The sequence below is a fragment of the Trichosurus vulpecula genome, chromosome 1 (genome assembly GCF_011100635.1).
Source record: "Trichosurus vulpecula isolate mTriVul1 chromosome 1, mTriVul1.pri, whole genome shotgun sequence".
NCBI classification, from domain to species: domain Eukaryota; kingdom Metazoa; phylum Chordata; class Mammalia; order Diprotodontia; family Phalangeridae; genus Trichosurus; species Trichosurus vulpecula.
The window spans coordinates 19370767-19385743 of NC_050573.1; the positions used below are offsets into that span (position 1 = coordinate 19370767).

General features: G+C 41.8%; 1 protein-coding gene across 1 annotated transcript in view; it reads right to left on the reverse strand.

Annotated features, from left to right (window-relative positions):
• The window catches only part of SEZ6L (seizure related 6 homolog like), a 105942-nt gene that overhangs the window by 85838 nt on the left and 5127 nt on the right, over positions 1 to 14977 (reverse strand). Inside the window, exon 3 of the mRNA XM_036760635.1 lies at positions 7418 to 7551. Within this exon, the coding sequence (XP_036616530.1) occupies positions 7418 to 7551 (134 nt within the window). The remainder of the gene's footprint in view (positions 1 to 7417; positions 7552 to 14977) is intronic.

Here is a 14977-nt window from a genome sequence, read left to right on the forward strand (position 1 = left end):
TTTTTTGTTTTCTATTCTCTCTTTCTCTTTTAGTCTTTTAAATCTCTATGTCTATATGTCCATCTCCATCTGTCTCCTTTCCCCTTTCTCTCTTCTTTTTCTGTCCATCTATTTCTGCACAGAGGTCAAACAAAGACACAAAACCTGCAAGGAGGAGGAATTTGTCTCTTCAGAACAAGGGAAATTAGAGAAGGCTCAGAGCCCCACACAGGTGCACTGGGACTTCTCAATGGGACACAATTCCCAATCCATCCAGGTGCATGCCATCTACATTGGAAACAGAAGCCTAATGACACCCGGACCTCTGCAATCTGCTGGCTGATCAGTCATGGTGGCAGGCTTCATTCTCAGTGCCAAGTGCTTGAATGAACAAGAGGGAATTTGACATGGGACTGGCAAGATTGAATCTGGATTACTCCTTCCCCCCCTCCTCCCCAGACATCCTGAGTCTGAGCCCTCTTGGTTGAAATCTATAGATGAATCATGGCTCATGGCTCCCAAATATTTTAGGAGGCACTAAGTCAAAATAGACAAAAATCTCCAATGATCAAAAAGGTTTATTCAGAGTTGGGATACTTCACGTTAAAAAGCCATTTTCCTTTAAAAGAAGAATCATCCTCTGGTTTCATTAAATAATGAACTCCTCTAGTCTATTTGAAATAGGACTCAGTTTGTACATTTTAATTTTGACAGACCTCAGTTTCCTTATCTGTAAAATGAGAGGGTTGGACTTAACAGTTTCTAATATTCCTTCTCATCCTAATTATAGGATTTTATGGAGTCCCACTAAGTTATGTCTCCTTCATGGAAGAATAGAGGTCAGCCTGGGCTCTTTAAGGCTGTGACAGTGAAAAGCAATCTGTGATAGTTCCTGCCACACTAGAGGGGCCTGGAGTAGAGGATAGCCCTGAGAAATCACAGGTCTGTCATGCAAGAACCATCCTAACTACAAGAAGGTTTGCTACCAAGCAATGTATTTTTTATTTGGGGGTGGGGTGAGTTGGTGAAGAGAGAGAGGGTGAGAGAGAGAGACAGAGATAGAGACAGAGAGAGAGACAGAGACAGAGAGACAGACATAGACAGACAGAGACACAGAGAGACAGAGACAGAAAGAGACAGAGACAGACAGAGAAAGAGAGAGACAGAGAGAGACAGAGAATGACAGAGCGAGAAGACAGAGACAGAGAGACACAAAGAGGAGAAAGACAGAGACAAAGAAGAGAGACATAGAGACAGACAGAGAACACAATAACTTATAAAGTTGTTGATTATATAGAGGAGTTAGGGGGGGTCTATACTAGGAGAGATATCCATAGTGACTAAATTGCATATCTTTGAAATACTGGTGTATTGTCAGTAATAAAGTCAAGAGAATTGAAGAGTTTTCAAATTGGACATGGACTCTATCTACAACATCACTTATAGGTAAATTCACCTGCCTTTGATGGACATCCTTAAATACTGGGACACTCACTACTCTAAGAGGCAAGATGTCTCATTTTCAGATGGTTCTAATTGATAGGAAGCTCATCTCTCTAGGTATCCAATCACGTCTGCTATCCATTGTTCCTAGTTCTTCCTTATGGGGTCAAGTAGAATAAGAGAAAAGAGCCCAGAATGTCAGAGATTATCTAGCGACTATATTCTAATCCAACACCCTCATTTTATGGGTACAGAAGATGCATCTTTTCTACAGCAATTACAGCCCACCTAAGTCTTCTCCTGATTAAGAGTCCTAGTTCCATGAATGATACTAATGTAACATGATAGAATAAGATCGATTAGGGTGGAACAGAATCACCAGGCTGGAAGGGATCTGAGATAGCTACTCCTACTCTCTTATTTTACAAATAAGGAATCTTCTCTCTATCTGATGTATTCTCCTTAGTGGATGACATCAGTCATGTTTTCGAAAAATAATGTCTTCCAAGGATCCATCCTGGACCTCTTCTCACTCTATATTCTTGCTTAGTGATCTCATTAATGGCCAAGCATCATCTCTGGGCAGGTGAGTTTTCAATCTATCTGTCCATCCCCAATCTTTCCCTGGAAGTCTAGTCCTGTATAAACAACAGCCTATGGACATCTTTACCTTGAAATCCTATAAGCATCTCAAATTCAGCTTCTCCAAATTGATACCATTATCTTCTTTCCTTCATGGATCCCTTATCCTATTTCAGTGGAGGGTGCCACCCTTCCAGTCACCCAGGCTCATAACCTCAGTGCCTCAACACTTTGTTCTCTCTCATCCTCTCATATCCAACTTGGTTGCCAATTCTTGTCAGTTCTGCCTTTATAATAGGTCTTGAATCTTTCCCCTTTTCACTACTCACACACCTTTAATTCAGACCCTAAGCATCTCTGGATTGGACTCCTAATTGGAGATTGCCTGCCTCTAGTATTCTTTCTCTCCAATCCACCGTCCAAATATCCACCAAAATAAAATTGTAGATTTTACTCTGTCACTCCTCCATCCAAGAATAATCAGCAGCTCCCTATTGCATCTAGGATAAAAGATAAATCCCTCTGTTTGATATTTAGAACACTTCATCATCTAGTTTCACCTTACCTTTCTTTTCTTATCTATCTATCTATCTATCTATCTATCTATCTATCTATCTATCTATCTATCTGTCTGTCTGTCTGTCTGTCTGTCTGTCTGTCTGTCTATCTATCTATCTATCTGTCTGTCTGTCTGTCTGTCTATCTATCTATCTATATTTAACATTCATTTCTTTTAAAATTTTGATGACCAAATTCTCTCCCTCCCTCCAATACCTCCCCACACACTCAGAAAGCAAACAATATTATGCCAATTATGCATGTGAAATCACACAAAACATATTTCCATATTAACCATATTGTAAAAAAATAAAGTGAGAAAATTGTACTTCCATTTTCAGTCAGAGTTCATCAGTTCTCTCTCTGGAGGTGGTTCTCTCTCTGGAGGTGGATAGCATTTTTTTTCATCTTGAGTCCTTTGGAATTGTCTTAGATCATTGTATTGATAAGAATAGCCAAGTCTTTCTTTGTTGATTATCATTACAACATTGCTGTTACTGTGAACAATGATCTCTTAATTGTCCTCACTACATTTTATGTTAGTTCACCTATGTCTTGCCATACTTTTCAGAAATCACCCCCTTGTCATTTCCCACAGCACAATAGTACTCCATCAGAATCATATACCATAACCTGTCCAGCCATTCTCCAATTGTGGAGCATCCCCTCAATTTCCAATTCTTTGCCACCACAAAAAGAACTGCTATACTTTTTATACTTTTTGTATGTATAGATTCTTTTCTTTTTTCTTTGATTCAGCAACACCAGTATGAGCTCTGTTACCTAAAGAGATCAAATAAAAAGGAAAAGGACCCACATGTAAAAAATATTTGGGTATAGGTCCAGATTGTTCTCCAGAATAGTTGGATCAGTTCACTACTCTACCAAAAGGTCATTAATGTAACTATTTTACTATACCCCTCTAGCATTTTTTATTTCTGATAGGTGTGAGGTGGTACCTCAGAGTTATTTTAATTTGCCTGTCTTTAATCAAGAATGATTTAGAGCATTTTTAATGACTATAGATAGCTTTGATTCCTCCTTCTGAAAACTGCCTGTTTATATTTCTGGACATTTTATCAATTGGGGAATGTCGCTTATTTTTGTAAATTTGACTCTGTTCCCTATATGTTTGAGAAATGAAGTCTTTTCAGAGAAACTTGCGTTAAATTTTTTTTGTATTTCTTCATTGTCTATGATATCTTTTAGCAAAATGTAGTTTTCCTAATTATGTCTTTTAATTAGGTTTATTTGAGGCTGATGCAATATGAATTAGTTGATTCAGCACTGCCTCTTGGCACCTCTTAAAGTCTGGCTTTCAGTGAATGGGACTGCTTAATAGGGTCTTTCGTTGTCTAGGACTCTTGGGAAGACCGACTGTTGTTGGTGGGAGCCAATCCTTTGTTAAGGCACTGAAGAAAAATGACTTGCCACTTTCAATACTTTTTGAGTATTTCTTGTTTCTAACATTAAGTAGAGAACAGTGGAGTTAACCTGGGTTCTTGGGAGATGGGAGCAAAGCCAATACAAGTACAAGGTCTCTACCCAGAGAAGTTCATGGATACCTTGGGATGGAAGCACATAAGAGTTGCATATGTTAGCGCTTGGCTTTCTGAGTGATGTTCACATCTGAGAGTGGATTTTCTCAGCCCAAGAGATGATGGAATTCAGGGTATGGAGGAGTACTAAGAGTTCTGCAGAAGCACATGGCAGAGCCACACATATATGTGTCAATGTTGCCTGGGCTGGGGAGGGGGTGGTGGTGGTTCTTCATTTCCTAGGCAGTGTGATTCTGGAATCTAGGCTTCTAGCCAGGGAAAAGATACTTCCTGGGAAGTGCTAGTTTTGGAAGTTGACTCATGAGCAACTCCAAGTTTGAGAGTTTGGATATCTGACCCTAGGGAGAGAAAAGAGGCGTTCCTGAGAAATTCTCAAAAAGAATTGATGAGCATCACTCAAATGGGCCCTATTGTTGGCCGAAGGGATTAAAGCTACATCATGGGGCAATAGGAGACCTGGGTGCTCCATCTTCAGCTCTGGGAATTTTCACTGGCTGTCTTCTATGCCTGAAGCATTTTCCCTCCTCATCTGTACCTTCTGGTTTCCTTGGCTTCTTTGAAGTCTCAGCTAAAATTCCAGGTCCTTCATGAAAACTTTTCTGATCCTTTTTAATGCTAGTGACTTCCCTCTCTTGGTTGTCTTTATCATGTCTACAGCTTGTTTGTGCAAAGTCATTTTCATGTTGTCTCCCCTATTAGACTGTGAGCTCCTTGAGAACAGGCTCTAGTTTTTCGATTCCCAGTGCTTATTAGCATAGTGTCTGGCACATGCTACTAGACATTTAATAAATGCTTATTGACTAACTATGATTTTACTGTGAATGATTTTGAAAGTGCAAGTCTGATGAGAAAAAGATTGCTTGTATAGAAGCCCCAAATGTGTTCACCTTCTGGTGGAAATATAAGACATAGGGTCACACTATGAATATTGGTGGGGCTATGGAAGACCCTGTGAGAAAGGATTTCACCACAGTATAAAAGTACTCCTCCACTGGTAACCTCAACTCCCTTCTGAAGAATCGATCATGTGCTACTCTAAATGCTTTATTTGTCTTCTGTATCAATTTATGGTTTTATGAGTGTCCTTTCTGCCGAGTGCATTTTTTAAATGGGATCCAATAAAGATGGACACCAATCTAATAGACATTTGTCTCCTGGAGGGCTTGTATGAGACCTGCGGATTCTGTTACCCAGACTTGGGAAAACATAGACAGGAAGTATATTTAGAAGTGTTGCCTCTGGTTGAAGGTGACAGCCTGAAAGAGAGATCACTATTCTGAATCAGCTTCCAAAGATGGATTATGTCCATGCGAGCCCAGCACTTTGTGGCCCTGTGTTACATATTGAAATGTTGTGTACTCCTAGTAGAATAGAAGCTCTTCGAGGGGAAGGCGTATTTTTCATTTTACCTTTTAATCTCCAATGCCTAGCACTGTGCCTTGCATCCTGAGAAAGGGGGAGTGACTTGTCTTAGATTACCCAGCAGGTTAGGGGCAGGATAGTCAAAGATATGGTCCACTTGAAGGTTCTTATGTGTGTGCTCCAGGTAGCAGTTGTGATTTGGACAATAGAAGCTGCTTATTACTTCTACTCCAAACATACACCAATGCAGTAACTGGAACTCCCCTCTAAGTTATACGATATATATTATATACTATACATCATTTACATAGATATACACACTAATATATATATTATATATGTATAATATTTTGTGATTTTCTCATCTGGAATAACCCCTCTTCTGAGGCATCTCGCCATCTCCAACTTGGTCTTCAAGTGCTGTGGCAAAAAAAATCGTCCCTCCTGGTCACCAGATTGATGAGCCTTTCAGCACTAGGCTGGGCTGGGCTTTATACCAAAGACATCTATTTCCTCACTGAATCCCTCTGTAAAGCCGTCCCTGCTTGACAGAACCTACAACTCAATGTCACATTAAGAATTGGGAAAACTTTTCATGTCTTCCCCGGCTCCTCCTCCCAAACTATTTACTTGTACATATACACATCTGTATATATGTGCTATTTTTTATTGTTCAGTCATTTCAGTCATGGCCAATTTTTCATGAACCCTGTTGGGGTTTTCTTAGTAAAGACACTGGAGTAATTTGCCATTTCCTTCTCCAGCTTATTTTACAGATGAGAAACTGAGGCAAAAAGAGTTAAGTGACTTGCCCAGGACTACACAGCTAGTAACTGTCTGAGGTCAGATTTGAACTCAATGAAGATGACTGTTCCTGACTTCAGGCCTAGCACTCTAGCCATTGTGCTACCTAACTGCCATATATGTAAGTATATGTGTGTATATCTATTTATATCTATGTATCGATATAGATACACACATATATAATTATATATACATATTTATACATATATGTACATACATTCATAGGCAGCTAGATGGCATAGGGGGTAGAGTAACAGGCCTGGAGTCAGGAAGACTCATCTTTCGGAATTCAAATCTGACCTCAGACACTTCCTAACTATGTGACCCTGGGCAAGTCACTTAATCGTGTTTGCCTCAGTTTCTTCATTTGTAAAATGACCTGGAGAAGTCAATGGCAAACTATTCCAGTGTCTCTGCCAAGAAAATCTCAAATGAGGTCATGAAGAGTCAGATATGACTGAAAACAACTGAACAAACACACACACATATGTGTGTGTATGTGCATATACATAATATGTACATCTATCTTTGTATATATATGTGTATACACATACATACTTCTTGAGGACAAGGACAAGGACTTCTGCCTTTGGATGCCTAAAGTCTACAAGCTCTATAATAGGCTTTTAAATGTTTGTTGATTGACTGAGGGATAGTTGTATTTATACTTCCAATAAAGAAAAATATATTCTGCGTTGGTGCTTTCCTAATCGCCAAACTCTCAATGGTGCTGAAATGTATTTTTTTCATTGGATGGTTGTGAAAGAACATTAACTTTGGACTCAGAGGAATTGGATTCAGATCCTTTCTCTGGCGCTACCAAAGTGATCTTGGTCAAACCACTTAATTTCTTTGAGACTGTTTACCCGTGTGTCATGTGAAGGGTTTGGTCTCTGAGGTCTCTTTGAGCTCTTGACCTAAGATACTGTGATCCTACTGTGCTGCTTTGGTTTCCTTCTCTGCAAAATGAGGGGGTGTAATCCAACTCTGTGGTTCTCCTCCTACAGGTCTATGAAAAGACACTGAACCAAGTTCTAATTAGAGAATAAAAACACCCAGACACTATCACAACACACAGACTTGCCCATGTAGCCGTAGCATGCGCGGCTCAGTGCAATGTGGTTTGTTACCTGGAGCTCCACCCCATAGCCAGTATAGACAGTCACATTGTAGGTGCACTCCAGGAAGCTGTGCAGAGGCAGTGGAGCGTAGTCGTTGGAATCTATGTAGCCCTCGGGATCGGAGAAGGTGATGCTGCAGAGAGCTGAAGGCAGAAACTGAGGTTAGAACCATGTTCCCCAAGCCTGATGTTCCTACTGGCCGGCAAAGCCCATTCCAAAGATCGGAATGATCGACCCCAACTATTCCACCCTCTATAGCTTCAGCCTTAGGGGCCTTGCAGGCTAACAGGCAGAGAGAAAAAAGGAGCTGGGGAGGGGGAGGATCCACATGCAAAAAGAGCTCTCAGGCTTTTTTGGTATTTTTTTTAAGATTACATATTTTAATAAGCATTTAGGTTTGGAAAGGCAGTGTCATTTAGCAAAGAGAGTTTTGGAGCCAGAGTACACGAATTCAAATTTTGTCTTTCCTGCTTAATCTTTGTGTAAATTTGGCATCAGCTCATATACTTAGATCTGGGAGGGGCTTTAGGTATCGAGTCCAATGCCCTCATTTTATAGGATATTAGATTTAAAGATGGAAGGGACTTTGGAGGCCATTGAATCCAAGTCCTTCATTTTACACGTGAGGAAACTGAGGTATGAGGTGGGGAAGTGACTTGTCCAAAATCACCCAGCTAGGAAGTGCTTTGAACCCAGGTCTTACAGACTCCAGCTCTAGTACTCTGTCCACTATACTATACTTTGTTTCTATTTTACAGATAAGGGAACTGAGTCCCAAAGAAGTGAAATGTCCATCCTCTCTTCCTCCACAGAATATGAGTTCCTGGAAGTCAGAGATGGTTTTCCATTTTGGTTTTGGATCCCTAACCCATAGCACAGTGCCTGGTACACAGTACTCACTTAATAAGTGCTTTTTGGGTTTTGGATCCCTAACCCCTAGCACAGTGCCTGGTACACTGTAGTCACTTAATAAATGCTTTTTGAACTAGGTTGAATTTCCCAAAATCATACAATATTCTAATGTGGTTCCCCAATTCCCCAGACTCTGAATCCAAAGCTCTTTCCACTGGCCCACATGGCCTTTGGAAGCATTTTCCCAATCTGGACCTTTTCTGTCTAAATGAGAGGGCTGGCCGGGGATCATGGGCTCAGAGGTTCAGAGCTCAAAGCGACCTCAGAGTCCATCTGGTCTAGTCTAATCCCCCCTAATTTTACAGATGAGGAAGATAAGGTACAGGGATGTTCAATGGTCAGTCCAAGGACAAGAAGGTGGTAATTGGGAGAGCTAAGACTTGAATCCAGACTCTCTGATTTCAAATCCATCAATCAATCAACAGGCACTTCAAACACTGTGCCAGGCAGGCCATGTGCCAGGCTTTACATAAAGAGAAAGCACAAATGATATATGCCCTCATGCCTGCTTTCATTCCAATGGTCTAGAAATTCTGTTCTCTTTCTACAATCTCAGCCTGCCTGCCAGGGGAGGATTGGAGAGAGTAACGAGTTAAGGTAAAATCAAGATCATGTGGGGCAGTTTATACTGATAGTCTCATCATACTTGGACAAGATTCATGTTATATTGTGGGTTTCACCATTGGTCAGGGATGATCACTTAGAAGATCCTTCCTAGCTTTAAATCCTATGAACATAAGTAAGCACCTTTCGTAGAAAAAAGTTTTGTGGATGGATCAATATTTGTTGTGGATCAGCAGTTGTAAAGCAGTGGTTAGATCACTGGGTCTAGAGTCAGGAAGACCTGAGTTCAAATCTGACCTCAGACATTTATTAGTTGTGTGACCCTGGGCAAGTCACTTACCCTGTTTCTTCTTAACTCCATTCAACTCAAGTTTCCTCATCTGTAAGATGAGCTGGAGGAGGAAATAGTAAATTGCCCTAGTATCTTTGCCAAGAAAGCCCCAAATGGGGTCATGAGTAGTAGGACCTAGAGTCAGGAAGATCTAAGTTCAAATCTGAACTCAGATACTTATTAGTTGTGTGACCCTGGGCAAGTCACTCAACCCTGTTTCTTCTTAACTCCACTCAACTCAGTTTGCTCATGTGTAAGATGAGCTGGAGAAGGAAATGGTAAACCACTCTAGTATCTTTGCCAAAAAAGCCCCAAATGGGGTCATGAGTAGTAGGACATGATTGGAAAAGGACTGAATGACAAAAGCAATTAGAAAATGCTGAAATGTTCGGGAGATGAGAGTTGTAACTATGCTCCTGGGATGAATGAACTTGGGGGAGGGGGAAATGTCCAGACTACTTTCCTACTGGGTGAAGTCCTTTTAGGAGAGGGGATAAAGTATCCCCAAGAGAATCCTCTGGCCCCTGCTAGAGTGTAGGGAGTGTTGAGGAGTGTATGGTTAGCCTAGTAGAGGCTCATCCTAGTGATGGGACCCTTAGGGATCGTTTTGCCATGTAGAGTCAAGGGCCACTGGAGGACTATGAGGCGAGGAACCACAGTGGCGTTTGGCATGAAGAGGAAGGTCATTTTCCAGGATGCCGGCACCCTGAGGCAAAGCCCCTGTTGTTCTGAGAAAGATGATAACTGAAATATCAGTTTTAGACCTGGAAATAATGAGGAGATGGGCTGGAGTTGAGGAAAAACTATTTTGGAAGCCCCTAGCCTCCAGCAGAATCAAGATATAATATAAATGCATATTTGTGAAGGGCTTCCACAGTTTCCATGACCAATCACTGAGCTGTAGTCACCTCTCTGCCCCCACTGTCCCCTTTGCATTTGGCTCCTGAACAAAGCATGCTGGGAAAGATAATTAACTAGTCTCCAAATTGGCTCATTTGCTGAAGTCATATGGGTATTTCTGAGGGTCATTTTTCAGGAAGGATGCATAGAACACCAGTCAACGAGAGAAAAATGGTAAGGAAAGTGCCCCAGAGAGGCCACCTCTACACTCTAAAACTGTCACAATCTGAAGCTATTTGACAATCAATTTCTTGCCGGTTGTTAGACCCTGTAGAGCGTATACGGCCTCTAGCAAGGCGGCTATTAGCACGGCAGTGAGATGAGTAAAATAATCATGGTGGAGTGGAATGTGCATGGGATTTGAAGTCAGAACTGGATTCCAAATCTATCTCAACTCATTTATACCCGAATTAATCTAATTCTGGGAACTAGAAGAAAAGGGATTTATTTTGAGGAATAAAAATATAGCTACACCTACCTTGAAGGGCTTGCTTTAGATTTTATTAATGACATTCTTACTACTCATTCACAAAAGGTTACAAGGAATTTGATCCAGTGACATTGGCTTCCTGGCTGTTCCTCCAACGAGACCCTCCATCTCTGGACTCCAGGCATTTCCTCTGGCTGTGCACCATGCCCAGAATGCCCTCCCTTCTCTTTCACCACCTGGTTTCCCTGACTTCCTTCAAGTCCCAGTCAAAATCACACCTTCTTCAGGAAGCTTTTCTAATCCCTTGTGTTGATTATTTCCTATTTATCCCAAATCTAGTTTGTTTGTACATAGATGCTTGTATGTTGTCTCACCCATTAAACTGTAAGCTCCTTGAGGGCAGGAACTGTCTCTTGCCTTTCTTTGCATCCCCAAAATTTAGCACAGTATTTTGTATGTAACAGATGTTTAATAAATATTTATTGACCAACTGAGAAGTACGATTCTGACTCATTGCCAATTTTGGATCACAAACTTGTTCTGGGAGACAAAGCTACATATGTAACTATGACCCAGGAAATAGAATAGCAAGATTTATATCGTCAGGGGCTTCCCCATATAGTCATTAAGGCTTCATAGAATTGCAGAGGCAAAAGGGTCATCTAGTTCAGTGATGTCAGACTCAAACAGAAATGGATCACTGAAGCCACTTAGAAAACCACAAATTAGCATTGCCCATGTTGTATTGTATTCTTATTTCTTTTGTTAAATATTTCTTAATTATATTTTAATTTGGTTCAGGTTGCACTGGGAAAGTTCTCCCCAATGAATTTGATATCTCTGATCTAGTTCAATCAGTACCCCAACAAAAATAGCGTCTACAATATATTAAAGGTCTTTTAATACCTTAATGGATCACATTCTCTCCCTGAGTCTTTTCTTCTCCAAGATAAACACCCCAATTTTCATCAATACGTTCCTATACGGCATGATTTTGAGACCATTTACAACCTTAGCTCCCTTCGTCCGTCTACCTTGTTAGTATCTTTCTTAAGTTGTCCAGAACTGGTTTTTTCAGTTGTTTCTATCTGCATGTCTCTCCCTCTCTCTCTTGGAGATGGGTTTTGGTCTCTCTGAGTCTTTTTCCTCATCTGTAAAATTTTGGGTTGCACCAGATGATTCCTCCTAATCCTAAATTTATTCCAAGTTTTCAGTGAGTCACAGCAAGTTTCAGTCTTGGAAGGGATATCAGTGACTATTAGCCCACTCCATCCATCCATCCATCCATCCATCCATCCATCTATCTCTCCATCCATCCCTTCCTTCATCCATCCATCCATCCATCCATCCATCCATCCATCCATCCATCCACCATCCATCTGTGGATTAATCTGCTAGCATTTATAAAGTGACTAAAAGGATGACAAGTGGAAAGGGATTGGATTGTTCTGTTTGAGACCCCAGAGGGCAGGGCTAGAGGAAAGCTTCTTCCAATCCCCCCAGATCTTTGTGTCACCCCCCCAATCCCTGACATTATTTTGTAATTTATTTGGATATATGTTGCAGCTAATCACAATATCCATGTTGTTTTCTGGATAGAATGTAAGCTTTTTAAAGGCAGAGATTGTCTTGCTTTTGTCCCTGAATCACTCAGCACCAAGAATAGCACCTGATGTAGGGGTGCTCAATAAATCATTGCCCAATGTTGTAAAGAGGAAACAACTGGGAAAGACTTAAGAGCTCTAGTCATGCCAATGACAAACAGCGAGTCCAGAGACCTGAAGATGAAGCATATGCTCCACCTCCTGCCAGAGATGAGGAACTGGAAGTGAAGAATAAGGCATACATTTTGGGATGTGGCTAATATGGAATTTGTCAGAATGCTAGAGCTGGGAGGGGCCTTAGAACAGAGAATGTCAGAGCTGGGGTGGGGGCTCAGAACAGGGAATGTTGGAGCTGGGAGTGGCCTTAGAACAGAGAATGTCAGAGCTGGGAAGGGCCTTAGAACTGAGAATGTCAGAGCTGGGAAGGGCCTTAGAACAGAGAATGCCAGAGCTGGGATGGGGGCTCAGAATAGGGAATGTCGGAGCTGGGAATGGCCTTAGAACAGAGAATGTCAGAGCTGGGAAGGGCCTTAGAACTGAGAATGTCAGAGCTGGGAAGGGCCTTAGAACAGAGAATGCCAGAGCTGGAAGTGGCCTTAGAACAGGGAATATCAGAGCTAGGGGGGCACTCTAGAATATCAGAAAAGAAAGGGTTCTTCAAACATCTAGCACAGAATGTCAGAGCTAGCCCATTAGAATTTATAACACCAAATGTCAGAACAAGAACATTGTGTTTTGGAGCTGGGAGCGACCTTAGAGACTATATAATCAAATCTCACCTTGTAGAAGAGGAAACTGAGTCCTAAGAGCTTTATAAAATAATAATCGACATTTCTCTAGCATGCTAAGGTTTGCAAAGCACGTTATAGCACACCCCATTTGATCCTCACAACAACCCTGTGACGTAGGTGTCATTGTTAACCCCACTTCACAAATGAAGAGACTGAGGTTGAGAAAGATTAAGTGACTTGCCCTGGGATCCACAGAGAGGACCTGACTGGGCCAGGGTTTGAGCTCACTTTCCTGATACTAAGGTGGATGCCCAGTCTGCTTCTCCAAGCTGCCTCTCCACAGTGGTAGAGGGTAAGCTCAGCTCTCCTGACTCCTGGTTCTCTACGCTCATCACTACAGCTAGGTGCGTTAAAGCTGAGCTGGGCTAAGCTGAGAAGGGCTTTCTGCAGCTTAGGAGGGTCTGCTTCTGCCCCTGGCTCACTCTTCCTCCTACCCTATCTTCCTTCCATGAATGGGCCAGTGTAGACACCCACAGTCAGAGTCCTGAAACAGTCATGGCCGGATTAGGAGGCCAGAAATGTGACTTCAATTCTTGTTGTTGCTAACACCCTGGGTGCTCTTGGACAAATTACTCCCCTCTAGGCCTTAGTTTCCTCTTCAGCAAAATTGGGATAATTATCCTCCTCCTGCCTGCTTATAAAAGATAATGAAATAAAAAGTTCTGGGGCAAGAGAAGCTGGGCCTCATCCTTACCTGCTCAGCTGCACCCACTCACCATATCCAACCTGTTGCCAAATTCTGTTGTTTCTATTTTCACATCTCTCCTATATATCCCCCCTCTCACTGCCCACACAAATGTCATCCTAACACTCCCTAATCGCCTCTGACCTGGACTATGTAATAGCTGTCTAATTGACTTCCCTGCCTCCAGCCTCTCCCTACTCCAATCCACCCACCTACTCAATAGCCAAAGTGACTTTTTCTAATTTAATTTCTGACCACGTCACTATTCCCCATTCAAAAACTCCAGGGGCTCCCTGTTACTTCCAAAATCAAATATAAAACTCTCTGTTTGGTGATTAAAGTTCTTAATTACCTGGCCTCTTCTTATCTTTCTAGTCTTCTTACCCTTGACTCCCCATTATGTACTTTACAATCCGGCAACATTGACCTCCTGGCTATTCCTCTAACACAATGTTCCATCTCTCACTGCAATGCCTTTTTCTTGGCCGTATCCCATACCTGGAAGGTTTTCCCTCCCCATCTCTGCTTCCTGGCTCTCTTAAAGACTTAGCTCCAATCCTTCCTTACGCAGGAGGCTTTTCTGGTTCCTTCTGAGAGGATCCTTCTATGCATTCCGCGTTTCCACCAAACTGAACGACTCTTTGCCTTCTGAACAGAACATATACTGGGTTTTCCCTCCTCTATGTATTCTCTAGACTTCGAACTCTCCCCATCCCTCTTGTTTCATCTGTTTTGTAGTCACATTGTTTGTCCACACTTTGCATGTTTCATATCTGCACATTGTCTCCCATATTAGCTTCTTGAGAGCATGGTCCAGGTTTTTTGTTTTTTTTTGCCTTTCTCTGTATCCCTGTTGCTTACCACAGTGTCTGGCACATAGTTATTGCTCCATAAATGCTTGGTGACTGACACAGGTCTTGTAGATACAAACATAGCATTCTCTTCAATTATGCCAGAGTTGGTCTGGGGAAACAACGGACAAGTTCTGACAACAAAGATATAGGGTCGCGTTAGAAAGAAGAGAAGGGAAGGAGGACAAAGAATTGTGAGCTTGGGTATAAAGTCTGGCATAGCAGAAACACTGAAGCCCAGAATTGTGTAGAAGATGAAGGAGAGGGAGGAAAGGAGGCCCAGCCCATGAAAGAGGGGAGGGAAACAAAAGAAGGGGATGGCACTAACACTGGAGCGTTGTACATTGATTAGTAGCTTGGAATTAATTTCAGTCCCTTGGAAATTATGTTTGTTTGGTGATGGGAAAAGAATGGTAAATGTGTGTGGCATGTAAATGTCTTTTGAGAGAGAATCCTTGAGAGGAACAAATGAGATAATGTGTGTGAAGGCCCTTTGAAAAG